Here is a 27,720-nt window from a genome sequence, read left to right as displayed (position 1 = left end):
CTAATTGCCACAGTAACCTAACAGCCTCCTGCAATCTTCCCGCCTGCCAGTCTCTGCACACAGACACGGAAACCTATGCAAAAAGGATCTTATTTTAATTCCTTACAAAATCCGAAAGAGGAATTTCAACTTTTTCCTCAAACAACATGATTGCCATATACATTTTGTCCTCAGGGAGATTATTACATGAGGAAGACAAAGTGGCACAGTTTTTGCTGATGACTTTATAGTCGACAAAAATCTGTTTGGTGAAACTCACAGACGTTTTAAGTAGAAATCATCTCCTTCACAAAGGACTACAGCAGCGGTTTCGAAGCAAGTGCATGACAGAGGGTTTTTTTTTTCCCTGAGCTTTGAAGTACTGCTGAGCTCTTTATTTTCTAACTGAAAAACTGCTAAAATAATCTCCCCCCCCCCCAAGTTATACCATGGGAGCTGCCAGTACCTCAACTGACGTGCGGGATCACCCTAAGCAAGCAAAGCAAGCCCAAACCTGCACCCCCAAGCTGTGTGCATGGTCTGTCAGCACCAAGCAACCCATGGAACCCCAAATTGGTAATGTTTTGTTGGCCGTGGGACAGCTCATCTGGCTGATGCCCAAGCACAAATGCACCCAAGGAACAGGGACAGCCGGCAAGCAATGCGATGGTGCTGGTGATGCTCAGCTAAGGTCCCTGCACAGTGACAGCGGTTCGAAGATACCCTCTAGTGGCACAGCCAACACACAGGCAGCACTGAGAATTAACTGTGAACCCTGTCTGTATAAATTTTAGCAGAGAAAAAGCAGTGGTTGCTGTTTATAAGTAAATCAATTGGTATTTGACGATAGTTAGAAGCTGTTTTGAGGATGTCCAGAGTTTTCCACATGGCCGCAACTGGTTACCCCTGCAAGTATCTTCATTTTTGAGCAATTAGTGGTGCTCTGTATGCACAGTAAATTTTTATCAGGTCTCAGAGTTTTAAGAAACACGTGTCACAGGTCCCCTGACTCCCCCATCCAAAAGGAGCCAGGAGGACAACCAGTCTGTGCCCATGGGATGGGTGCTGCATGCCCGTCCCCAACAGGCTGCCCAGGAGCCGTGTGTGTTCAGGGTCAGCCAGAGGAGAAGTGCAAGATAACAGGGTATCAGAATAAATAAGCTAATGATGCTTTCAGTACCTTGACCATCACAAACCCATCCAAACTCAAGAGCACTCTCAAATCCAAACTTGAACCCTTTCCTTCGCCCATGACTCCTACCCAAACTTTCCTGGGCTGCTCTTTCTTCTGACTTTCTCCTAATTCCACCAGTGCTCCAAAGCCACAGTCCCAGCTCTATTTGATGCTCGCCATGTACATAAGCAGCTATATCTTTGGCCGTAAAACTTGACCCAGGAGGGCCAAAGCTCTCCTGCCTCTCAGCACTCCTTCCTTCCTTTTTCCCTTTTTAATTGTAAGGGAAAGAAAAAAAAAAAAAAAAAAAAAGGCTCACATGAAAGTTTAAGACGCACACAAATGAACCACTTTCAAACAATGTATTTCTGAGATTTCATCTGTGGGCAGCGTTTCAGGCACAACTAACCCAGTCTTTTGGTTTTTAATTTTTCTTGTGCACAGATGAAAACAGCCTCTTCGCTCAGATCCATCACAGTAAAGCTAAGCCCCCAAGAGAAAGCAACAATTAAACTGCGGACAAACTTATGGCTTTGCCCTGGTGATGATACTATAAAAAAGCCAGAAATTTAAATTACTATCAAGGTGAGCAGTTTTTCTGGAACTGGGTCTTTTAACTAATGGCTAAGGTGGCTGTAGAGTTATTCACTGAGGAATGAAAGGGTTCGTAAGACTGAATATTCATTCAAGCCATGTAAAATTTTTTAAAATACAAGGGTTATCTTTAAATTTGCTAAATTTTAGAGGGTTGTTTTGCTTGCTTTAAAATAAAGTAAATGCTTTCATTTGACTCTGATTACAACTAAGCTGAACAGCTATGCATTAGTCAATATTGATGACTGCAAACAGTAAAAACTAATGATCATGTTCTGCAATCATTTTGGGGAAAAAAAAATACAATTTTATATATTAAAAATACAATCTATTTTCCAGAAGACTGAATAATTTTTAGTCTGTTACTAGCCAATTCACCATTTAAACGCCTAATAAGTGACAGGCAAACTAAACAATCCTACAGAGGACTTTTTTTTTTAAATGCTCAATTGCAGCAAGCGAATTGGTGAAACTTAGAAGGCTGAGCACTTTTTTCAGAGCATCCTTTTCCCACTCTTGGCCATATATATATATGTATAAACTTTATATATATACATAAAAACATTATCCACTGCTCCTAAGGCTAATCAGCCTCCTGAAGACTCCAGTCTTTGTTTCTCCAAGCAGCCATCTCCACGGTCATTTACTATGTCAAAAGGGATTAGGAGTTTGGGGACTAAATCAGCGTCGGGAGAGCATGAAATCTAAAATACAGAAAGAATCGTTCCAGGCAAAACATCATCTTCCCCCCCTCCCTCTTACTCACTCCCGAAATGGTTTATGGATCGAAGGAAAAAACAAAATCCCCCCCCACATTGGCTCCTGAACTCATTTAACGCTTTCTGAGAAAGGCAGGAGGAGGGACCTTTCAAATACAGTCCTGGCTTTTGCTTCTGGTTTAGGTGTTTTAAATAAAAATAAAACTAACACGGAATCAAGCTGTATATGGAATTATAATTGTGGAGGAGACCTCAGGGTAGGGGAAAAAAATTGTATGAGACAACACAACTGCTAGAGTAATCAGGAAAACTTTCTTACAGTAAATTCAGAGGAAAACTCCTCTGGATAATACACTTTAATTTCACTAAGTAACTGCTGTTCTCATATAATAAGGAACTAGCCGCAGTCTTCGCATTTTTTCTGCAGGTCTCTTAGCCAGGTTCACACACTCTGCTTTTGAAAACATTATGAGGATTTATAGAAGCAAACATGACTTCTGCTTGTATAACAAGTTAGGAAACAACGGACTCTGATGATAAAAAAAAAAAAACAACCCGAATTTTACAACTGTTTGTTTCTATAACTACGGAATAACAGCGATGAATACCAATAACAATTTGATGAGTTAAGGACTTTTAAAATTATATGCCCTGCATTTTTCACATTAGAGTTTAATACATTTCTGCCTAATCTGTGAAATCTGTATTGCCCACATACTTTGGCAGTGAGTTCAGCCATGGGACCTTTGCCCAGCAAACGGTCAGCTAAATTATAATGTCACGCTGTCTCGCGCAGGCAGAGCCGCCGCTACGATGGGGTGGAGGAGCGCCAAGCTCACAGCAAACTCCCCAAATCCCTTCTGCACATCTTATTAGTGACTGGGGTGACTCCACCCTGCTCCCCCCCTCCCCCCCCCCAAATACAGCAATCATGATATCACCCCAACCTCGAGACAGGGCAGCTGGTGATTTCAGCCCTCGGTTATGAAGACAATAAGCGACAAAGTGCACAGCAAGGCTGCTCTCTGCTTTGCATTTTTAACTCTTGTTCTCACTTTTGAAACGGCTCAGTGGTATTAATAAACATGAAGAGGTCAGGCTATCCTGTCCAACCCAACACTGCAGTGCAAGCAGGGGGAAGCCAGTATTCGTAGAAGAAATGTTCAGTAGAGAAATCATTGATGCAAGTTACCGTCTTTTCTTCAGAAAGAGTAAAACAACACTGAAACAGGTTTTCAGTGCAGGGATGATAGGTTTCATCAGGATTTATTTATTCACTCATCAGTAGACTAATTTATGAGGACAATTATCTCAGTTATTATTTCATTAGAGCACATGCTTTTATCAAACCCATACACCAGCTCATCTTGAAACAGAACAAAAAAAAAAAAAGCAAAGCATGTTGCTTATTTTTCTTCTTCTTGTTTTACATAGAAAGAGGGCTTTCTTCCCTAAAAGCAGACAAGCATGCGAAGAGTTAAGGCTTTAAAATAAAAAAAAAAGAAAAAAGAAGAAAAAGTATATCAGTATCTTTGCCTAGCTCAAAGGATTTCCACTGATTCCTCTACAGACTTCAAAGGCTCACAGTTTGGCATTTGGACTGGTTTGAATTAAAGCTCAGTTCTCCACTGTGAGTTTCCAAGTTCATGGTGAAAATGCCTGCTGCTTCTGGAGTTCATTATGGCCAATTTTCTTATCTTTTCTTCATCTTAGGTTTGATCCCCGGCAAATGCAACGTGGCATTCAATGGGGTGGAATAACAAGGTGCTGCCTTGAAGGCATGCATTGTCTCAAGGGGCTAGCGCAAGAAAAGAAGAAAAAAAAAAAGGATATATGACCCATTCCCTTCACTTTCTAACTCTCGGGGGACTATAAATTGCAAACTTCAAAGCATTATTTTACATTAAAATCAATAGAAAGATTCAGGGGGGGAAAAAAACTGTTTTTCAAAGAAGCTGGTTAAGATTTAAAAAGGTCACTTGATAATGTATTATCATGACCAAACTTGGCATAAGATTAAAAAAAAGGTTCCAATTTAACTTATTGACTGAAGGTGTGCACATGGGGCAGACTACGGGAGGTGCTACCTAGAAGGATGAGTCACAACTTCCCAAAACCCTGGCAAAATAAGGACTGTGACTAGCTCCAAAATATCTTCCCCAAATAGGTGCAGTCTCTGGGCAAAAAGACACCAATGCCTATTAAGGAATGCTGGCAAAGGTCTTACTGTGCAGACTGAGCAATTTTCCAGGAGCCTTGAAACTCAATTAATATTTAATAGCAAGCATGTCACTCCATCGTGAGCTACCGGTTTCTCTTTATAATGAAGAGATCAGTCTTGTTGACTGCTGGGATAAACAGACTTCCACTTTGGACAAAAGTGCTGCTTTCCTGTAACAGGAATAAAACATCGAGACAAATGACAGTTATTTGACTAGATGTTATTTTAAATTGCATACATTCTTTGAAGGCTTTTTAATGGCAGGCTGAAGAGTAAAAGCTCTTTTTGCTCAGTATAATGGAATACAAATATGCGCTCAGGGAAGAACAGAAAATAACACTCCCAGATTTAATGCTATTCCATGAAGGTGATATTCCATGTGCCTGTTGCCAGAAATTCACATCCCATGTTTTGGCAAGTGTGTGTCTCCCTGAATTTATGCGGGGTGGTTGCCAGAAGTGCACTAAATCTGGTTTGAGGACAGAAAACCACTTCAACCCATAATTGTTAAAAAAGATGCCAGTTGGAGAGGCATCCCCCCCACAGCATGGGGGAGGCAGGGGGTGGAACAAGACAGTCTCTAAGAAAAATAAAGCCTATATATCCGGCAGGTCAGAGAATTATATTCATTCTCCTGGAAAGAGTATCAGAAAGGAAAGTGTGGTCTCCCACTGGCCTCTATTCACTATTGCATTACTTACAAGTTCTCCTCTACCCAGAGATCCACCTTCGTTTCATCTTGTTATTCTGCTGCTTCCATACTTTTCCCATTCTCTGCAGCTCTGGGAGGCAAATGCATCACTCCAGGCTTGCAGCAAGTCCCCCAAACGCCAATGACGTACAATCGCCCTATTGGGGTATTTTGCCCATTAGCTGCTCAGAGCAGCAAGATGATGTTCAACCCGTACTGTTGCAGTGCTCCTGTAGCGACACCGCTCAGAGAGACCACAACCTGTGTGCGCATGACCGTAGATCAGCTAACGTGTGTTTTGCTTCACGCACCTCTTCCGATGTTGCTGATATGAGGAGGAAAGTAAGGATCAGATCAAACGATTCCCTGCAGATACCTTCCTGTGATCCTCAGGTATCACATGCTTCTGTGAGCAGGACAGTAAGACCAGCAGGACATGAAGAAGTGAGTCAACAAGTGGCTTCATCCCCTGCTCCATTTGGAGACTCAAATGATGCCAGTTTTGTGGAGCACGCTTGAATGTGCTTGTACAACCCAGCACAGTGGTTTATATCTGGCTTTACTATTACTGCTAATCAAAGAGGATATCCCAGCAACACATTAATTCAACTCCACAGCTTTGCTTACCTTCATTCACACTCTGACAGTGAGTGATGAGTAACACTTATTTAAAAGATGGTTGTATTTTTATTCATAACACACAACATACTGCTTCTGAGGAGAAACCAGAACCCAGTAAGAAAAACACAAACCCAACAGTTCAGTCGTTTCAATTTCCAGTTGGTTGGAACAGGCATATTCGATATCTTGGGTGGGTAATAATAAAATCTAAAGCTTATCAAAACAAGCCCATGTCTCTGTGCTAGGTACACTTGGGAGTGAGCTGTGGTGTGAGTCGTGAGCAGAGCTCTGGCAGGGGAGGGACTGCATGGCCAACTCACCCAGAAGTTGGGTACCATCGCCTGCAGCGCAGTAATGATGTCTCAAGCCTTGGGACAGCTGCACTCCCAAATTTCAACTCATGATGACTTGTTAAAAAGTTTTTCTGGGTTCCCCTCCCCATCCAGGTGGGTTTACCCATAGAAATACTCACCCCAAAGAGGTAAAAGACTTTTAGCCAAAAACAGAAGAGCTTATTCATATCAGTTGACATTTTACATTCATGTATCAATCAGTGCTGAGCAGCGAGTATTGTCAATCCCCTAGTATCACAGGCACAGTTCTTATGGCCAGAAACACCCTATTTACTTAATTCAGCTGTATTTTTATTATGGTACTGAAAAAGTAACTGCAACTAGATGTAAATCTTGTATTTCTAAACTTAGCAAGAGAGAAACTCAAGATTAAGGAGGACTGCATGAGGAAAATCAAACCCAGTTTAGGTGAAAAATATGTTTGTAAGAGGAAAACTTCAGTATTACCTGAAAGCAGTTAAGTATTCTGTGTCTCCCATCGGTGGATCAAGGCCACCAGTAAAGGCCATGTTAACATTGAAACCAACTCCTGCTCCTGTGCCAACCTGAAAAAGGAAGATGGTACTCTTAATTACACATACAGAAACAGCGAACTCTGGCAACACATCTCTGCCATCTTAATATTCTTCTAGTTGAATATGGATTTTGATTCAATAGCTTGGTGCTAGTGAGATTAATTTTTCCCTCTAAAGCGATCTGGTCCCCAAAACAAGAGTGAAAATAAATCTCCTCCATGCTCTGATCTTTATGGGAGCTGTGGACCAGTGGTATTTGACTGCTGCTCACCCAAAAAACACCTCGTCATCAACTGGATCCTCCTCCTCTTTTGCAGGAGAGTGTGTTACATGCAATACCTTTCCTTAATTAATTTTCAGCTTTATTCAGAAGCATATTTTATATTTCATTACAGTTGCAACTGGGGGGAAAAAACCCACAGTTTTAATCAGAGCGAGCTCCCCCTCTGCTGGGGAAAAATATGATTCACAGAGAAGAGATTTTCGCTGCTTGAGGGACACGTGGGTGGTAAGTACATCCCCATCCTTGCATGTACTGCAAACGACTCCATCTGCACTGACTGCAAATACCTGAGAAAGGGGAAAATGGAAAAATAAACCAGGGGTTTCCAGTAATTTGCTTGCCAAGAAGCAAGGCCGTGCCTTCCCCATCCATATCAAAACCCAAAAGTCTGCATTCAGTCCCTTCGTCAAGCAGGGACCTCGTAGCTGCCTGAGCGCGGCGGCCGTGAGCACGGGCTGCTGGTCCCTGGGGACAGCAAGGGCGCCGGGCAGTATCTGCTGCCACCGGTCGCTGGCAGCTCCGCACAGGGCTCTGAGCTCTTACACAGAGAGTTTGTTTTTTGTGGTTTTTTTTTAGGTCTCTGCATATGAAAAGAAAAATTTGAATGCGTTATACAATACACAGCCAGATAATTCAGGCTAGATAAAGCTGCGGGGCTTTTATTGCACATTCTTCCTTGTATTGGTGCAAATACTGCTGGTAGAAAAACACAGCGGGTTCATCCATCCACAGTGGGTTATTTTTCCATCTGTGGCTTTAATTGAATTTATTTTGTATTCTTTGTTTTATTCGGTCTGGAATGACACATCTAAAAATTACTATAAATGGTAAATACCATTTATAGTAAGTGGATGGTAAGCCTAGTGGATGGTATAGTCTAGTGTTTCCTTAGAATACTTGATATTTTGTAAACCAGATAACTAGATTATTAAAAGGTCAGCAAAAAAGTAGGTCTGAGACCTTTGCATATCCTGAAACAGAAATTAAGCCTGATGCAAAGGGCTACAGTTTATTCACTACAACAGTAGCGCACAAACAGAGCAATGAAGCAGTATCACGTTACATTTAAGTTTCTTTAGAAACTGAAATGGCAACATTGATGTTTCATGAACAGGAAAATGTAAAATTGACAGGGTAAGAACTCTAGGAGATTTCACATGTAATCTGGAGTGCCTCAGAGTACACAAAGCTAAGTATTTAATATAACTTCCCTTTGATAAATCACCCTGGAAAGACAGTACTTCCTGCCAACCTAGAGGGAAAGGAAGGATGCAATGGATGTAGGAGCATCCATCCAGAGTTTAGGGAGAAAGGGCTCCCACCGCCGTTGGCCTGGCCCTTCTGCAGGAGGCTCTGAGGCCACCACCAGGAACCAGTAGATTTGATCCAGCAGCATCAGTAACTGATGCTCAAATCCCACCGCTGGGACCATGCAATGTGAACACAGCAGTGGTGGTGAGCGATGCCTTGACAGCGCCAGGAGAATGGGGGGATGGATGGACTCCAAGGCTGTGCCACGAAACCCAAGCGCCGGTGGCACAGCCATGGACCACCTGTTCCTCCTGCACCTAAGAAACAACTTATGCCTGTACGGGGGAAATCTTGAAAAGTACAGAGAGTGCTGGGACAGCTGGCAAAGGGCTCCTCTGGAACAGGTTCTCCCATAAGGGCTGGAAAGCCTAATTGCATTGATTCATTTTTTGCTCATTAGCCAAGACGCATGCTTTCCTGCCAGCTCGTGGGGCAGGACACAATGCCCATGGCTGTTAGGACTTGGATGAGAAGGCACCAAGCGCACAAACCCAGGTGGCACGTTCCCAAAGGGGCACTAACAAGCATGAGCATGGGAGCTGCGGCAGGAGCTTCTCTCCAAGCCTTGCCTGGCAGAGGCTCCCCGAGATGTTGGGGGCACCTGAATCACAGCCCCAAGCAGGTCCTATCAGACATGGACAGATGCTACGCTGATCCATGCTCTTACCTCGTCGGGAGCACCACTGCCTGGAAAGAAGTTCCCATCATCATAGCGATGTAGTGAAATATAAAGAACATTAGGATCATTGTAGAAAGCTTGCTGAGTACCGTTCCCGTGGTGAACATCCTTCGGGGACAGAGATTGCATTATGAGAGGGAGGTTAGTACCTTAGTAAAAACACAGACTAAAGCCATCAATTTGGGATTTGGAGGCGTTTTCTTTGCTGTTGTGCTGCTTTTTCTGCACTTCTCTGATCTAGCTGAAGCAGTTTATCACAAATGAGAGTAACCTGCTTTGCACAGCTGGCTTCAGGTTACACTCCTTGTTTAACACACGGGATAAATGGGGGTAAAGACAATCTCAAGCGTGTATCAAAACTGAGGATAGGATCAATTTACTTGGATGGAGAGAACTGGATTCATACCCAGTCTTGGGGGATGGAGAGACTATATTAGTTACCCCGAATTTGCATCTTTAATCAGTCTGTGGGGTGACCACTGATACAAGTGCCCAGCAAAGTTGTGTTGGACCCAACAAGGTTAAATGACACAAACACATTACCCGGATCCCCTATTGCATTGCTACTTGGTGCAGAAACGCAGGACGGGTATTCAAAATGCCCCTTTCTGACATGAAAAACAGTTGGTGGGAAGTGAGGAAAAGGATGTCCATCCAGTAGATCAAAAAGACAAATACACCCGTTTTAACTTGTGGGTCTAGCCCATGGGAGATTTGTGGCAATCTGATCAAAACTCTTGGCCAATACCCAGCAACTCAAATGCCTTCACAGCCACATAAATACATTTTTAAATCTATAAAAATCAATCAGGCACATTTTTAAATCTGTGCATCGCCACAGTAAAATCCTGAACAAGCTCTTTCTCAAATCCACTGCACTGTCTGCAGAGTATTTCACTGTCTTGTTCCAATTTAGAGATCGCTTTTGACTGCCTGCCCACTTGCACGGAGGCTGCGCTGGCCCAGAGGCAGGACACTGAGACCATCCAGACTGACCGTCAAGTCGTGCCAGACAGCCCGTCCCTCTCAGTAACCGGTCCTTACCTCTTGAAAAGAAAGCTGGGATGGATTGTAACACTTAAGGTCAAAAACCTTCAGGAAAAAAAACCCCCAAAATTCAACACGGTTTGCGGTTACCCATCCTTGAGACTGTGTTATGGGCTTGTTTTAGAAAGCAACTACTTCTTAATTACAATTTTATTATGAAAACTATGGACCCTTTAAGAAATATTTCTTTTATTAAAAACACTTTAATTAAAAAAAACCCAAAAACTTTAAAAAACAAATTTTGGCTTGCAGACCACAGGCAACATTTTTTTCACTGATTTACAAAGCCAGGGTTGCCCTTGCAAGAAAGAAAAAAAAAACCATAAAAATTTCCAACTGCTCTCCTGAAGGGTAAGAACCAGCATTTACTCACCCAGTCCACTATAAGGATTTTGCTAACGTTCAGTCTTTGCTGGAGCAGCTTGGCTGCGATTGCCACAGAGTTAAAATAGCAGAAACCCCTGGAGGTGATGAGAGGGGGGAGAAAAGAGGAGAAGGAGAGGTGTTAATTATAGGTTTACTTGGTCCCAATGCATGTATCATCTGGATATAACGCAGTAGGAAGAAATTTCTTCTGCTTTCACTCTTCCTTCCTCCCTGGAAGATGCACACATGCTCAATTCTGCCACGCAGAAGCAGGTGTATCGCGATCTCTCTGGAAACAGGGAACATTTCACACTTGCCCAAACCTGCTGCAATGAGATGCTGCTCAGTGCCAGCTGCCCACGGGACCTCCAGTGCTGCATGCGAGGGAAGGGGACAGGAGCGGACGAGGAGAGGACACGGCGAGGAGGAAAGGAAGGGGAAGGACCCAGGGCCAGAGCACTACGGGCCGGTGCATCGGCTGGGAAGGACCGAACATGCTCAGAGAGGCCTCAAAATGCTGGGTCAAGGGGAACTCAACAGCAAGCACTCATCTGCTATTGACTAACCTCATTGACTAACCTGATCTCCTTCTATGACAAGGTGACCCGCCTAGTGGATGAGGGAAAGGCTGTGGATGTTGTTTATCTGGACTTTAGTAAAGCCTTTGACACCGTTTCCCACAGCATTTTCCTGGAGAAACTGGCTGCTCATGGCTTGGACAGGCGTACTCTTTGCTGGGTTAAAAACTGGCTGGACGGCTGGGCCCAAAGAGTTTTGGTGAATGGAGTTAAATCCAGTTGGCGGCCGGTCATAAGTGGTATTCCCCAGGGCTCAGTATTGGGAACAGTTCTGTTTAATATCTTTATTGATGATCTGGATGAGGGGATCGAGTGCACCCTCAGTAAGTTTGCAGACGACACCAAGGTGGGCGGGAGTGTTGATCTGCTCGAGGGTAGGAAGGCTCTGCAGAGGGACCTGGACAGGCTGGATCGATGGGCCCAGGCCAACTGTATGAGGTTCAACAAGGCCAAGTGCCGGGTCCTGCACTTGGGTCACAACAACCCCATGCAACGCTACAGGCTTGGGGAAGAGTGGCTGGAAAGCTGCCTGGTGGAAAAGGACCTGGGGGTGGCGGTCGACAGCCGGCTGAACATGAGCCGGCAGTGTGCCCAGGCGGCCAAGAAGGCCAATGGCATCCTGGCCTGTATCAGAAATAGCATGGCCAGCAGGACTAGGGAAGGGATCGTGCCCCTGTACTCGGCACTGGTGAGGCCGCACCTCGAATACTGTGTTCAGTTTTGGGCCCCTCACTACAAGACAGACATTGAGGTGCTGGAGCGTGTCCAGAGAAGGGCAACGAAGCTAGTGAAAGGCCTAGAGAACAAGTCCTACGAGGGGTGGCTAAGGGAACTGAGGTTGTTTAGCCTGCAGAAAAGGAGGCTGAGGGGAGACCTTATGGCTCTCCACAACTACCTGAAAGGAGGTTGTAGCGAGGTGGGTGTCGGTCTCTTCTCCCAAGTAACAAGCTAGAGGACAAGAGGAAACAGCCTCAAGTTGCGCCAGGGGAGGTTTAGATTGGATATTAGGAAAAATTTCTTCACCGAAAGGGCTGTCAAGCCTTGGAACAGGCTGCCCAGGGAAGTGGTGGAGTCACCATCCCTGGAGGTATTTAAAAGACGTGTAGACGTGGTGTTTAGGGACATGGTTTAGTGGTGGACTTGGCAGTGCTAGGTTAACGGTTGGACTTGATGATCTTAAAGGTCTTTGCCAACCTCAACAATTCTGTGATTCTATGATTCTATCTCCCACCAAAGAGTGCCGAAGCACCCAAGACATGACACTTCAGCACACGTTAAGCCAGATACACAAAACCAACAAGATTTGTGCACAGGACCCTGATTTGAAAACAGCCCGATGGCAAAACCACTGCTATATTAAACACATGTAAGATGCCCAACTTCAATTTTTGCTTTGTGAAGCCTTCTCACTCTGACACTCTCCTAATTCAGTATTGTGACCCCAGGACACAGTTATGTCTGCTATTACCACTATAAGTTGCGTACCCTTGCTTTCCTCACATTGGACGAGCCATCAACATTTAACTTAAAACAATTCACAAGAGTAAAGCAAATAAAAGCATCAGTGCTTTATCAAAGCATGACTGTAATGCTGATTCTTACTACAAAATACCCACCCGAAACCAGTAAGCAGGATCTTGCCCTCTTCCAGAGAATTACTGGGAGCTTTGAATACAATACTCTCTTGCATATCAATAAGCAAGAAATTCTGCAATATTAAGCTAACAAACTACCTTTCTAATTTCCAGCTGCTGGTCACACAACAGATGAACACTGAAGCAAGTTGATAAAGCACATACGCATACTTACATGGGTGTGCTCTCTTCTGCATGGTGACCTGGAGGCCGAACAACAGCAAATCCATTCTACACACAAAAAATAAGAAAATGAGGAAGTAAGACATAAAGGAAGGTTTATTGCACAAAGACGGATGCAGAGGTTGCAGCCAGAAGCATTAATTCTGCTTTGGAACCATGTAGTTGTTCTCGACGGTTTTCTCACAAGACCATTGCAGTAGATGATGCTCTCCCTCATTTGGGGGGGGGAAGTCCACATGAATTTTATGGAAACTGGTTGCTACAGCATTTCCTTCCATTCAGAGAAAAAAAAATATTCTGCATGAGGTCACTGAAACAGCAAATGGGCTGGCCCAGCTGAAGGCAACAGCAAGACCCTCAGATAACACTGGAACAGTGATTTCATTTGCTGCTCTGGTTTCTTTCTTCCTTTTAATCGGTGCGTAAGAACATTCACCAGGAGTCTGTTGTTCACTTGCTGATATCCTCAAAGATTTTTATGACTAAAGCCAGATGGTGCCATTAAAATGAAGCTAACTGGACCTCCTGCATAACAGAGCCCTGAGCTGAGTCCTGTACAGAGCTTATATCAAAGCCAAGTGTATTTTCATACAAACCTTCAGTTCTCCCGTGGCTACTTTGAAAACGAGCTCAATGACACAGCCCACGGCCAGACGAGCAGCACCGGACGAGTGAACTTCATTCCAAATTGTGTCACTGTCGACCTATCAGAGACACACAGGAACCACATTTAGGAGCAACGAGGACAGCCAGGAAACAGAGACCCATGTTTTACAAAGAAGTATTATGTATTAAATGCATTAATTTTAAATGCATTTAATTGCAGAACTGATTTTGGCAGTACTAGGGCTGGGACCCCACCGATGACTGTAACATCACCACTACCGAGTGTCCATCCAACCAAACAACACTCGAGAGATGACCATTTGCAACAGCTCTGCAATGTTAAAGGATCAGTGCCGTAACAGAGGAGCAAATTCAGCATCTCAACCACTGTAAATATGCAGGTGTCTCCTACCAATATTCCTACCAACACCACGGTATCAGTATTTCTCTTTAATTGCTGGAGGAAACTGATCCCAGATGAAATAAAAGGGTTTACAAAATCACTCAGTGATTCTATAAAATAAAATAAACCACAATAAAGAAGAACGTTTAATAATGGACGTTTAAAAGACGCCTGCCCAGGACTGCCAGGGTAAGATTATGCTGACAGAAACTTCCCTGGGGAACCATAAGATCAACCCTGTCTCATCAAAGCTAACAAGAGACCTTCAACACCTAGCTGCTGACTGGAGACATTTACTTCCAACACTAGATAACTGACAGGACCAGCATCCTCTATTATTTTCCCCCTGAAAATGTGCAAATAGGCCAAAGGCAAGGCAAGGCCTTCTGCAGACATCCCCATGTTGTTATTATATGAGATCACGTCCTAATTTAAACTAAAAGCGAGAAGCATTGGCTTTTACCACATTCATCCCCAAAACCGTACAAAGACGAGATTAGTTTGCGGACATGCGATGAAATGCCTGTTCTTTTTTTTACTGCCATTCAGCCACAACTCTTCAGAGAGCAGAGGGGGAAGGATGGCTCCCAGGGGGGCTGCTTCTAGGCCAAAGCTCTGGATCTCCTCCGCTGCACCGCTGGCCGTCTTGCACGCAGTGATGAAAGCCAAGCTTGTTTGCTTCTTGCCGGTCACAGCCCTTGCAAAAGCCAGACTGCTGGGACTGTCCCATGTCAGGACAGCTCGGCTGCCCGGGAACTTCATAGGATAATTGTAACATTTCTCCATGTGAAGGATCACCAGCTATTTTTCACATATTACTCCGTGTTGAGTGTATTTATGGAAACAACAGCAAAGGAGAAGGAAAGAAAGAGATTATTTGTTTTGTCTGGCATCCAGTCTGCTCACTGAGCTGCAGGGAGATGGAAGTCACCCCACACGAGACTGATCCACCTCTTTCACGGCTGTGGTAAAGCCAGTGGAAATCGTCCCAGGCCTGTTATCAGGGATGGCTTCTGGCAGCATCTGTCTGGAGGACAGTTTTGAAGTCATAGAAAACCAAGAAAGCATTCGGAGAATACCAAAAAGCCATCTCTGTGCAGTAATGATGCCAATACGTGCACTGTCTCACACTCTGGGAAAAGCCACTGCATCGGTGGAAAAGCCCTACAGTGACTACTTGTGGTACGAGGGCTCCCCCGGGCCCCCATAAATTTGGGCAGTAACATGAGAACAGAAGTATGATGGGGTCTGAGTTATGCACGACATCTCCAGGAGTCCTGGATCAGTACTGCACATATGCAGGAGATGGGACTGATCTGATCACGTCCCCCCAAAAGCCCCCAGTAAGGCGGGAAGACGACCAAGCTGCTTCTCCTCCCTACTGACCAGCACGTTAGTGCTCTGTGAGGGTCCGTCTTTAGGCTCCTCATCAGCAGTCCTGTAAAAATGTTATGGGATAGTTAACCTGCTTTGCAATCAGGATGCTGCTACTACATTCCCTCAGGGGATCCAGCAGTCTTCATCCTCAGATCCTCTCCCCCCAGTATCTGTGAGTGGGAGACACTTATGGTTTATACAACAGAGAACATCTACTTGACTTTTGCTAAGAGCTGACCACCTCAGTGCCCTTGGTCTCACTGCTCAAGTGAGATACAGCTGCACCGTGCAGTCTGGGCTGAGCATATCTAACCCATCTTTGAGCACACCTAACCCATCTTTCTTGGTCTTGAAAGAAAATGCTGCAGGACACCAGTAGCTAAGAGCTTCCCTCTCTGCCCAGCCACAGCAAGTACCAGGCCCCTTCCATGGATGCAGAATTGCAGAGGGCCATCTTCATTCACCATGAAGCACCAGAGGAATGGAAATACAATAAACCAAAATTCACATGTCCTTAGCATGGCTTTACCTTAAGGGACCAACAGACCCTCGGATCTCCTCAGACATCTATTTGTGCCAGCCTTCCGCATAAAGCATGCAGAAGTCACCAGTGCCTGAGCCAAGCACTGCCACGTTCAGGCCTTTTGATGCCTGCTGAAACTGGGCTCATGTTGGCAGCATTTCAAGAAGAACGAGGAGGGCAAGACAGAGTGGTTTTAAAGAGTTATTATTTCTGCAGAAAGAGATTAAGTACTTAGAAAAAAATACTCCACCTGTGATTTAGAAGCCAATTTCAAAGACTGCCGTGCTCCCACACTCAGCTGCCCAGCAGGAGGAGGACTGGATCCAGAGATGTCTGCTGCCACCCGCAAGCTCTCCACTGCCCCATCCCGCGTGCAAACATCTCCAAGATAAGGATTTAACACCCAGCCACCTTCCCTGGAACGGATGTCTGGAGACCACTGGGCCCTACTCCAAGGCAGCACTTCATCATCTGTGTGACTGTAAGTGTTTGAACAATCCCACTGAAGCCATCAGTGGTCTGCAGCAGGGGGGCGTAGACTCTGCCATGGTGGAAAATGTTATTAATGTGGCCCTGAGCTGGACTGCTCTCCAGCTCTGAAACTGCTGCTCTTTGGTGCACGGGCTGCTGTTGACCCCTCCATCATTCCTGAATTCTGAAGTTCATTACAGGGGAGACGCTATTTGGCTTTCCCTGCCTATGAGCTCTTTGATGTAGCTGCCATCACAGGAGTTGTTGCTGGGACAGCACATCAAGCCGTACCATCTGGAAGGACTTTACGGAGAGAGGAAGCATATTTCTTGCCTTTTGTTGATTCAACAGTGTATATTTCTCTTTTTTCTCCTGAGCTGGAGGATACAACTGCATCAGAGATACTGAGTCTTCCACATCTGCCGCTGTTGGATGAGGAGCGGTTGTCCTGGTCAGCACACTCGTCTTCTTGAGAATAATATTAATGCCTTGCTCATTCCAATAAAGAAGCTGCCATTTCTGCTAGGTGACCCTGTAGGAGAGGGCTCCTTTAGAGGTGGGGAGAGGGACTTCAGCGCCTGGGACCTGCTGCAGGCTCTTAATCTTCGCAGCATGTACCATTATTAGAAAGTGATGAGGGAATGCAGAAAAGGAGGGGTCAACAGTTTGACGCAGGCTCTCTTCTACGAGGAATGTCTAAGATGTTTCAGGGTGAAACCTGAAAGAGTTTTTCTTCCTTATAACTTGAAGTCTTTATTAATATACATGATGAGGTTCCTACACGCACTATATACTATGCTGTATACTAACGTGCAGCTATTTAAAAATGAAATGAGGAGGGTCTTATAAAAGGCTTCATTATTCTAATCTTTTCTTTAGCTGAAGAGCTATGCAGATAAGAAATTAAGCATAGGGACAGGTAGAGACAAGTTGCACAGCAGCTCCAGCCTCTGCAAAGCGAAGGGGAATGAAGGAGTTTTGCTCATCCCTCATCACTGCTCATCATCACGCTTACGCGACAGCGGCCCACACCGTCTGTGCTGCCAGCAAGTTGTCTTTACCTAACTGCATCTCCTACTGCTCTAAAGTACTGATTAAATAACTGTGCTCACATTTTGTTCTTCTAAGACTTGCTAATTAGTCTCTTCTCATTTACATTCCACAGAAGTCCTTTTCGTTGTCTCTGCTCTGTGATAATGTACTTTGCTTGCACAGGTAAAGATTTTTATACACTCTAATCAAGACCTTACAACCAAAAATAAAATAACATTCTGGAAGAGATCAAAAACATTAAGAACATTTTTTAAAGCCTTAGATCTTTAGATATTTTAAAATGTGCACAGAAAAGAAAATACTACACACAAAAGAAAACAAAGTTATTAGCTATCGTAAGATCAAGTCTTTGTGTGTTTTGAAGAATTTGGATGTAAGTATGCTGGAGCTATTTTGCAGATTTTCAAAGCTCAAAGTCCTTTCTCCAAAATCTTCTTCTAATTATCCTGGATTAGGTAATGCCCTGGTGCATGTAAGTCATACATTAAGAAAAGCATGTGCTGCAGAGAAGTGAAGGTAACGTCCTAAGTAAAAATACCTCATACTGCACTTGCAGATGCTGCTAAAGATCAGCAGGAATAAATTACTGTTGTTTAAATCAGAGCTCACATCTGTTGATATAAGTGCTTCTGTGCTTTCTTCCTTTCCCGCTACAATCAGACGTCTGCAGATGGGAGGAGGTTTGTTAGTGTCAGCTACAGTGATGTGAAGGCTTCCCCAAATAAAACAAACCAAGGTGGGGGGGGAATTCGACAAGAGTTTCCAAGCACCGGGGAACAAATTTACCCTTTTCTCATTGATTTTGAGACACTGTGACTTAGTTTTATGCAATGAAGTGATTTGCTCTAAACTTTTTCCTGCTCCTTCACTCTTTAACTTTGTCTCACTTGCTGACCATAAGAAGAGCTTATGGTCGCTCAAGCTTCAGACTTCATCCTGGTGCTTAACAGCTCTTCATGGGCTTCTCCCCCATAAACTGCTCTACATCGCCTTTCAGATCCATCTATTATTTTAATCTACATAACATCCCCTATGGAAGAGAACTGTGTTTAATTGTTTGCAGAAAAAGAACTTGGTTTCAAGCTTTCCAGCCCATAATTTCATCTGACACCCACAGCTCCTGAATTATAAGGAACAGCAATCATTCAGCTTTTACATGCTGCAGATCAGTCACCCTCCTGCCCACAGGCATTATTTTGCATCCAACACTGAATTTCATGTGCTACTTTACTATTTAGTTTCTCATTATCATGACACCATCCGTATGTCTTTGCAGGCAGCTTTCACTTTGATGACCCCAAATAAATTTAATACCATCAGCAAAGGACACTTGCTTATGACCCATCCCCTGCATTGCAACATTTCAGTGAATACACAGATTTCTTGGGGATTGTAATTCCGACCACTATTTCCTGTCTTCTAACCACTGATAAAGCCAAGAGAGGACTGGTCCCACCTTATTCTACTAATAAAAACTTCTTTCCTTTTTTCTTTATGGCATCATGTTTGCCCCTGGAAAGCATTTGGCAGACCACTATCAAGCTCTCCAGGAAAAACCCTCCTTACGAAGCAGTCAGCCAACTGGAAAGCTGCCTAGCATCGTGGTGAGCTGAATGCAAAGACCCATGAAGCATCCCCTAGACTGCACTTACCATTAAAGTGACAAAGTCAGAGAAAACAAAACCTCTGTTGAAATAAATCCCTTCTCCTTCAAACCTGGGCTACAAACCATTGGTAGTCAAGATGATATCCTACAGGTGCTCTGATCATCACATGTACCTGATGTTCCTTCATCATCAGGAAAATATTCACCAGTATGAAGTGACTGGAGCCCGCACAAACTTCTTACAGCACCAGGGCTGCCCCTCCACAACCTTCTCAACTTGTAAGAAAAAGATAAAACAGAGACTGATTACTGCTCAGCGATGAGTAATGTTGTGCCAACCTGGCAATCTTGCACAAGGGAGAGTTTAACTAAAACTCTGTCACTCAAAAAAGCTATATGGCCACCTTGCAGCCTGAAAACGGCCTGCCAAGCAACAGCAGAAAAACACCCCTTAAGCTCTCTTGCTAGAACAATTTGAAATAATTTCATTATACCATAACAAGCACTCAATCTCCCAGCAGTCTTTACGTGCCGAAACTTCTCAAATTTACATTACACCACTCTTGCACGAAAATTCTTCATAACTGATGTTTTACCCTAGGCTCTGATTTTTTTAAAAAATCTTTTTTTCCCCGATTTCCTCAGAAAAAAAAAATATTACACGCACCTCAAAAATGTCTTGTCATCTTCTTTGGTGCAGAAAATAATTTGGTTTTCATCTGCTACTGAAAGGTGTGCTCTGTGGCCCCAGCTAAGATTCCACTATAGGGCTTCTTCCAACAGTTTCCCATAGCAAATCAAATCAAGAGCAACTTGTATCACAGAACTGGCACGCTAACAAAGACTACAGTTTTCCCTCTATTTCTTCAATAAACATACCATGCTGCTAAGCCAGCTTTCTTGACAAATCTCACACTTTGAAAGACAGTAGAAAGCAGGGTTGAAAGGACCTCATGAGATCACCGTACGTCTCTCCTGCCCCAAAGGAGATGGTCTGTGCTTAAACCCATCCACAGCACGTACAAGTGCAAAGGACTTCATATGCTATAGCCAATCATTCTGTACCGTGGCCTCATTTTCCCTACAAACATATGGCTGGGGTGTACATACTAATTAGAAATGCATCCCAAAAGCAGTGAAGACTCTGTTTTCCTGCATCAGCAGGAAAAGTAACACAAGTAGTGGGCACTGTATCCCAAGGTAACTAGGGAAGGAAAACCAAACAAAACCACAGAAAGCCATTTTTATGAAAAACCTATCATGTAGTTGATTACTAGTGAATTACTGGTTTTAAAAAGCTTTTCCTAGAAAACATGAAAGTATCTGTTGGGATTGCTAAAACACTGTACAAAAGTCAGCAAATGTTTTATTTAATATTTAAGGGTCTGTGGAGACAACTGACCAGCAAGTTAACTGCAAACGCTATCTTTATTACCAGCGTATCAATAATACCAGCACTGTGGCATTTCCTGCCTTGATTTAGGATTTAATGCAAGACTTCTGGGACTATGCTAGGCTCAGGCACTGTCTCTACTTGTTACCATTCAGTCTTCATTTGCAAATGATAATTTTTGCTTTGAATGGCATGCCTGACTGGAGGGCAGAGTAAATCCAAACCTTTTAAACTCTAGCCAAAAATTTGCCATGAATTAGGAGACTGCAGCATATTTACAATACAAAATAAAATATCTCTATGAGTGCTCAGTGGTGGCGGTATGAATAAATGTCGATTATTCTTTTTTTTTTTTTTTTTTGACGGGATAATTTTCAAAGCAACGATTTTGCAAAGACTCAGGAAGAAAACAATTTTGTTTCATTTCCATAACAGAATCCAGACCTCTAAATTCAACCTCACGAGCTACAATTATGCATAAGAACTACCACTGTGAATTTTCAAACACAATGCCTTTTATTGTCTCTTCTCATTCTTTTCCCTTCCTGTTCTCTGAGATTTTCTGTCCTGTCACCCTCCACAGAAACTTTAGAGCAGAAAGTCTGACTTGAAAGGAAAACTTTCAAGTTTTCAGGCTTCAGAGGAAAACAATAATGCAAACCTTCAACACAAGGTATTTGAATAGTATTTGGGGTTTTTTTTCAGCCTTATGGGAAGAAACAACAACAAAAAAGTCTTTTTATTATATGGAATCTTGACAGATGAAAACTAATGTTCAGCTTTTCCGTGACGGATGGAGGGGTATTTTGGTCACCTCCTTCAGAATTCACGCGTGACTGTCCCAGAGCTCGAGAAATGAAAGATGCCAAATCCTGAAGACGGCAATTCCCTTGTGCTGCGTAAACTGTGACACACTTCATTCGAGGACAGTAACGTAGCCCAGACACAAATACAGCAACTTACTATTTACAGGAACTTCCCAAATATTGTCCTCCAATATCACTATTTTATTAATATCTTTTCCACCTGCACTAGGAGGCAGGCAGCTCTGAAGTACAAATACTGAAGATGAAACACCTACGCAGTACGAGCAGCATGAAAAGCACATCTTGCTTTCTACATAGAAAGCACTTTTGGATTCAAGGGTTGCTTTCAAATGTAGTAACCTCTAAGCCTTTAAACATCACTGCCTGGGAAATGAGGTTTCTCCTCCTAAAAGCCAGAGACGAAACATGCCTATGAATGTCACACACACTTTGGCACTCCAAAATAGTTTAAAAATCTTCACGCTGCTTTTGAAGAAAGGCACGTGAGGCTGTCACTGCAACCCCGCACCCCAGGCAGACCCTGTTTATGGGTAACAACATCTGGTTGCAATTACCCACTTGATGGAATGCAAAGCAACAATTTTTGTTACCAATGGGACTGGGAGAACAAACAGGACATTATTTACACATTAAAGAGAGTACTCACCCCGACACCACCGCAAGGAAGCCTGACAAACATCGACGTTAGAGAACCTGTAGGGAAAAAAACCGTACTCGGTAAGTCAAAAAGTCAAAGTTCACCAGATTTTGGTCCAATTTAATGGCAATGCTGCAAACTTTCTGAACATAGTAACAGACTGGGGTTTTCTTGCAATTGTCAGAAAACACACAGCCAACCAACCCTGTTACATTACAACACATACATACACAATATACACACTTGGGCTTGTTCAAGCCTTTCCAATATAAAAGCCTTCTATAAATCACTTATTTTTATGCAAGGTTTGTGTGCTGTCCTACATTTCAACTAGTCATGCTGACTATAGATGATTGAGACGTTACCAACAACTGCTCAGCATGTCTTCTCAGATGAACTTTTTAACCCCTTTCAACTGAAGGAGGATAGGAAATCATAAAAACACCCTAATTATCAGTCATCTGCACCGTTACTAGAAGACTTCGGAGTGCATGAGCTTCATAAAAGACAAAGACAAAAAATAAACCAGTGGTGAGCAAAGAGAACATGTGTTTTGACTGAAAGAGCAAACCCAACATTAAGAATTGGAGAAAAATGGAGAAAACCATCTGTAGGGCTAATTTTGCATCTGTAAGAATTGTAACATCACTTTCTGGGCTTGCATATGAGCAAATTATACTCCATTCAAAATTCCGCAGGTTTATAAACCTTATACTGAAAAAAGAACATGCTGTCTCATATCCATCACCATCCTACGTGCATGACTCGTACATGTGTCTGCACACCGCAGGCAAACAGGGAGAAGGAAATCTGTGCATGCAGGCACTGTAAAAGATCTGGAGTACATTGCCTGAGATTCATTTGCTTGAGACCTGTTTAAAGTTAATGAAAGCTAATGGTGAAATAAACTCAGTTGAGTTTTTTTTCTCCCACCAAACTAGGTTCTTGTTCTGGTCATGTCTATACTGAAAGAATAAATTCCCTTAAATGCTAACTACCAGCTTTGTAGAGCATGAATTAGCCATGACGGCAGACAGACATTACTGGGGACCATGCTGGTGTCAAACACATCGCAGACACATACGTTACCCCTGTGACTGAAAGCGGAGTTAATGCATCTGTATTATTAATCTGAGTGCACAGCCAGATTCGCTCTTTGATTAGATCCACATGAAAGTTCTTAGATCATCCTGCCTTGGACCTCCTGTCACATCTTTCACTGCTAATCCACCCATTATTTTGATATTTATCTTCTTGACAACAATTTATGATTGCTTTCCACAAATTAAAAGCAGCCTTATTTGCCTAAGTTTAAACTTGTTCAACAGGTTCCAAAGCTTTACACTGTCAAACGAGAGATGGATTTGTATTTTTCATCCTCAGACTTTCAAGGGCTTTAGCAACACTTCCAGGGGTAGAGTTGTGCAACCTGCCTTGAAGGCCACCACCTTCAAAGCTGCCTGATAAAACACAGCAAAGCAGATCTTTGTGATGTTCCAGGTCCTCTGGGGAAAGTAACTTCAACATCAGTGGTGGGCTTTCATTGCAAGCCTCTTCTTCTACATGTGTAAAGAAGGGCACTCTTTGAGAAAGGAGTAACACTCAGAAGTAACGAGCTGCAGGACAATTGCAGAAGTAAAAGTAACCAGCAGAGCCACAACACCACCCGCTTACAATTCTGAAAAACCTGAACTATTTAGCCCCTTCCTGCTTTCTCCTGAAGAACTGCCAGATGAAGGGATATCCCCCTTATCATTTGCAGAAGCTTAAAAAGAAACATCCCGCGTTTTCATCCCCCTGCTTTACGAGCTCTTCCTTTTAGGCTGAGGTTTCTCATGCTTTTTCTTCCTCATAGACATATCAAAGGCAAAGAGTTTACATGGAGTCAGCCACCCCATCGCAGTCATACACATGTCAAGACACTTAGGTCTAACAAACTCACATTTGCATATGTGAGCCTCACACGAAGCTTTGGTCTCAGACTTCAAACCTGCCATACATTTACGCTCTAACATATTTAAAAGAACCTGACAAAGCTGTTTTGTAAATTTAAAAGCCTTTTCAACTCTCAACAGGAGAGGATGGCTGAAGAAGGGGCTCCCTACGGGCTTGCTCACCTCTATACACAAATGTGCAGACCGAGGTTTTTCAGGGAGGTTTTCGCAACACATCAGTGGCCGTTACCCTTACTCAGGTCCAGCACTGTGGAAGCCATCAAGTTGAATAACTGGTTTTAGGGCCAGCATCGCCCTTCCTGCCCTGCTCCCAAAGGAGAACTTCTCCCTGGGTGCTATGCAGACATCCCAGCCAGGCTCACTCCTCTTGTCATTTTGGCTCGCCATGCTGTCCCTCTGGACTCCCCAGCTGTCAAGCCATCAACTTATTTTCTCCTGCCCAGTGGGATGACTGGCTGCCGTGCTGAATGGTGAAGCTGTTTGCTCTTCCTCCAAGCTTGGTGCTTGGCATGAGTGTCAGTGCCAGCTGTGGCTCATGCACAGCTCCATGTGCAATGGGAGGAGAGCTGGGCAGTAGGAAGAGGCAGTCCACTGCTGTCTGGGCAAAGATGGTCATGTGAGCTGGCAGAGAGTTCCACTGCTAGTAGCTCAAGGCTAAAAAAGTGTCAAGTGGGATTAGGAAACAAGGTCTAAGATCAGCTAAGAGCTACTGGAAAGCCCTTCCCACTGGAGATCCTGGGGACCTGACCCCCTGCCTATGGCTGTAGCCTCAGAAAGTTAAAACACAGCTGCTTGGCAGTGTTTTGGGGGATGGCTAGAGCCCCAGGTGCAGCCCCAACCAAGCTCCAGTCTAACATCCACAAACAGGTTAGTCTTAGAACTGATTTGTTGTGAATCTTGCTCCTTGACAACTTGATCATCTTTGCAAATTACACCCAAATAGGTAACGTTTTGTACTGAAATACCCTCAGGTATTAGAATTGTTTCTCTTCGCTAGAGGAATAAACTTAATCTCTACAGAAAAGACATAGGGGGACACAGCAAAACTACAGAAGTACTCACAGGCAGAGCAAGTTTCTCCTCCCTCAGGTTCTCTAAACAAACCATCAGGAATGATTCAGCAAAACCTGGGTATCCCCAAATCCAATACTAACCAAATAAACTGTTTGTATCTCCAAATGTGCCAGTGGAACTATTGATAGATTGTGCCAAGAGTAAAAGAGGCAATGGAAAAGTATCTCAAGAGCATCTGACATTTGAATGAGCAGGCAACACGCAGTGTTATCACAGTCCACCCTAAAAATGCATCTTGCAAGGGGTATCTCCTAAAGGAGAGGGGTTAGGGTGACCCACTGCCCGCTCAGCCCCCCCATGCAGATGATGACCACTGCCAGAGGCAGGGTGCTAACCCTGCCTGCTCCAGGCTGGTGAAGTCAATGGAGCTGGCAGGATCCCACCACAGCACAGGGTCAGGACACATGTCCTCACACACCTTCAGCATTACGGGTCAAGAATTTGCAGAGAAATCAGTCAATGTGAAGGTGGTGCAACTGCAAACGAGGAGCCTTCTCAGACCAACCGGTGAAGATTTACACTGTTTCTTTGGACTGGTGGATATGCCTTACACAAGGCATGAGTTTTACACTACCAAGGATATGACATCATAAATTCTTTAAACTGCACATACTAATTGCTCTATCATTCAGCCAGAGGTGTCTACTTTTCGTTTCTCTGGGTTTTAAAGAGGTGGTAAGTTAGCTATAAATACAGTGTTAATTACATGTTTAAACAACTGGCTAATAGCTTTTTCTTTTTTGGGGATCTAATGTACATACTGAATATGTTGCAAAATCTTTCCAGCTCTTTTGCTGTGACTACTACATCATGCAGGCCATCAAGTTAATCCTCTTTTTATATCATCCAAAGTCAAGCTAATCCCAAAATAAACTTTCTCAACTTCTAGGTTCCAGAACTGCCTTTTGCTGATCCCCACGTGAAAACCTCCCAAACTGCCCCTCCAGCCTATCACCTACTGCTGCAAAAAGGCACAAAATAAAGGGAGATGACGATGTCTCCACAGAGGTAAGGTGCTAAAATCAATGTGGTTTGGTTGCTATGGGGGGGTTTGTTACCTGAACAACCACCCCCTAGATTTTTTGCAGGGAAAACGTCTATATTTTATGGCAGATGCAGCCCTGTTTCAGGAAGATCCAGTCTCCAGTGAAAGGGATAAACAATCTTACTCCAAATTAAACAAATGTAAGACTATCTAAGAGGCCCCTGCATCTTTCTTGCAGATCATCCATACAAAACTGACAGCTATTTGTTGATGTCTATGCAGCTGGTTGGTGCTGCAGATCCAGGTCCTTAGTAGGGTGTTCCAGTTCCTACCTAGCAACGGACAACTTTCTAACATGCAGAGAAGAGTGTCCAAGGATAAAACAGACTCTGAATTATCCTTCCTCCTCAGAGAGGGTCCTTTTAGGTTTTGAAGACATCAAAGAAAGGAAGTTTTAGCTATCTAGGGTTTAGGGATCTACCTGAAGAAAGGGAGATGTATCTTGTACCACTCTCAAGCAGATACTGACCATAGGTGGGAAGAATCCTCTTGGGAACTGCCTAGAGCTGAGGATGGAGGGTGCCCCATGTCCCACCTTTCATACTGCTATCACTAAGTGTTTGCCAGAGTCAGGGCTGAGGACAGCAGTGGGAGTGCTGGAGGTCAGGAAGGGGACGCTCCCCCCCCCCCCCCCGGAACGATACCTAGAAGTTTCTTGCTGTCCAGTTTCTGTCTGTTCAGAGGGTTTGTGCCGTACAGCAGCGTATGGGCTTCCGAGTGAACTGTCTGCAGCTCTTCTAGAGTTGCTTTTCTTCCACGAATGCACTAAAAGAGGAAAGAAAAGGAGTGATGACATCACTGATTAACTGCTTAACTCTCATTAAAGAACTTTTCTTTTTCCTTAGTAAATCATAAAGACAGTGAGCAAAAAACTAAAATGGGTTCTTATGTGAAAAAATTCATCATAGGACAGATTTTGGTTTAATCTCTTATTCAAAATATTAGCTTGACATATAAAGTCATCTTCAGATTTTTTTGCGTTTTAAAAATATTACTGCAGAGCATTTGCTAAATTACACAGGTATTGCTTGACTACTGAATATTCAGGATTTCAGTTATAAGCCATTATAAAGTGATTCACTGTTGAAAATGCATCCCCCCAAACCACCCCCGGACACATCCCCTCCACGATTATTAAGCTAACCTAAAAAATTCCCCCAAAACACTGCCTTCCAAACTGAACCTTTGAGTAATTAAGAGTCAGTTACAAACTTTCTGCTCCAAAACTCATCTCGGAAATCCCACGAGATTATATGGTTGGAAATTGTCTTCTTATATGATGATGCACATTGAGCTGGAAGTACTGTACCAAATATGCTCACCCCTGCTTTTGTTGCCAGATGAAAACCAGAAGGGCAGATGCACACCGAAGTCAAAACCCTGGCTTCACTAAAGACCATGACAAAGCTTTCACTGATTTCAGCAGGACCCAACTTCACTTCACATTTTACAAATTGGGGATCTTTTCCCCTTTTTTGTCATAGGGGTCCAGCATACTTTTGGGGCTTATCTTTTGTTGCCATCACGCATTTGCGATGGAAAATATGTTTGTAAGAACAAAGTGCTACTTGGAGATGCTAAATCTTGGGAATACAAGGACCATGCTGTGGCCTCTTGCACAGGAATGAGCGCTCCCCAGCAGGCAGACGACGCCGGGGGGGATATCAGGTGTACCAGAGAAGGCAACCAACGCCCACAGCAGCGGAAAAAAACACCTCACCTTTTTAACTGGGAGCTTGCGACTGCCTCCAAAATGTTGGCAGGGGAAATATGCAGCAAGTTGAGAAAGTGCTGAGGTTGGG

At 43.7% G+C, this 27,720-nt stretch overlaps 1 protein-coding gene across 9 annotated transcripts in view; it reads right to left on the bottom strand.

Annotated features, from left to right (window-relative positions):
- HDAC4 (histone deacetylase 4) overlaps nucleotides 1-27,720 on the bottom strand; it is a 264,132-nt gene that overhangs the window by 15,616 nt on the left and 220,796 nt on the right. For all 9 annotated transcript variants that reach the window (XM_076341997.1, XM_076342001.1, XM_076342000.1 and 6 more), the window contains 7 exons: nucleotides 26,563-26,683; nucleotides 21,854-21,900; nucleotides 13,545-13,652; nucleotides 12,941-12,996; nucleotides 10,561-10,648; nucleotides 9,129-9,248; nucleotides 6,800-6,897 (listed from right to left, as the gene is read on the bottom strand). In XM_076341997.1, coding sequence (XP_076198112.1) covers nucleotides 6,800-6,897; nucleotides 9,129-9,248; nucleotides 10,561-10,648; nucleotides 12,941-12,996; nucleotides 13,545-13,652; nucleotides 21,854-21,900; nucleotides 26,563-26,683 — 638 coding nt within the window. The remainder of the gene's footprint in view (nucleotides 1-6,799; nucleotides 6,898-9,128; nucleotides 9,249-10,560; nucleotides 10,649-12,940; nucleotides 12,997-13,544; nucleotides 13,653-21,853; nucleotides 21,901-26,562; nucleotides 26,684-27,720) is intronic.

The sequence above is a fragment of the Aptenodytes patagonicus genome, chromosome 6 (genome assembly GCF_965638725.1).
Source record: "Aptenodytes patagonicus chromosome 6, bAptPat1.pri.cur, whole genome shotgun sequence".
NCBI classification, from domain to species: domain Eukaryota; kingdom Metazoa; phylum Chordata; class Aves; order Sphenisciformes; family Spheniscidae; genus Aptenodytes; species Aptenodytes patagonicus.
The sequence above is the reverse complement of the archived record's forward strand: the minus strand, read 5'-3'. Positions and strand labels throughout refer to the sequence as shown.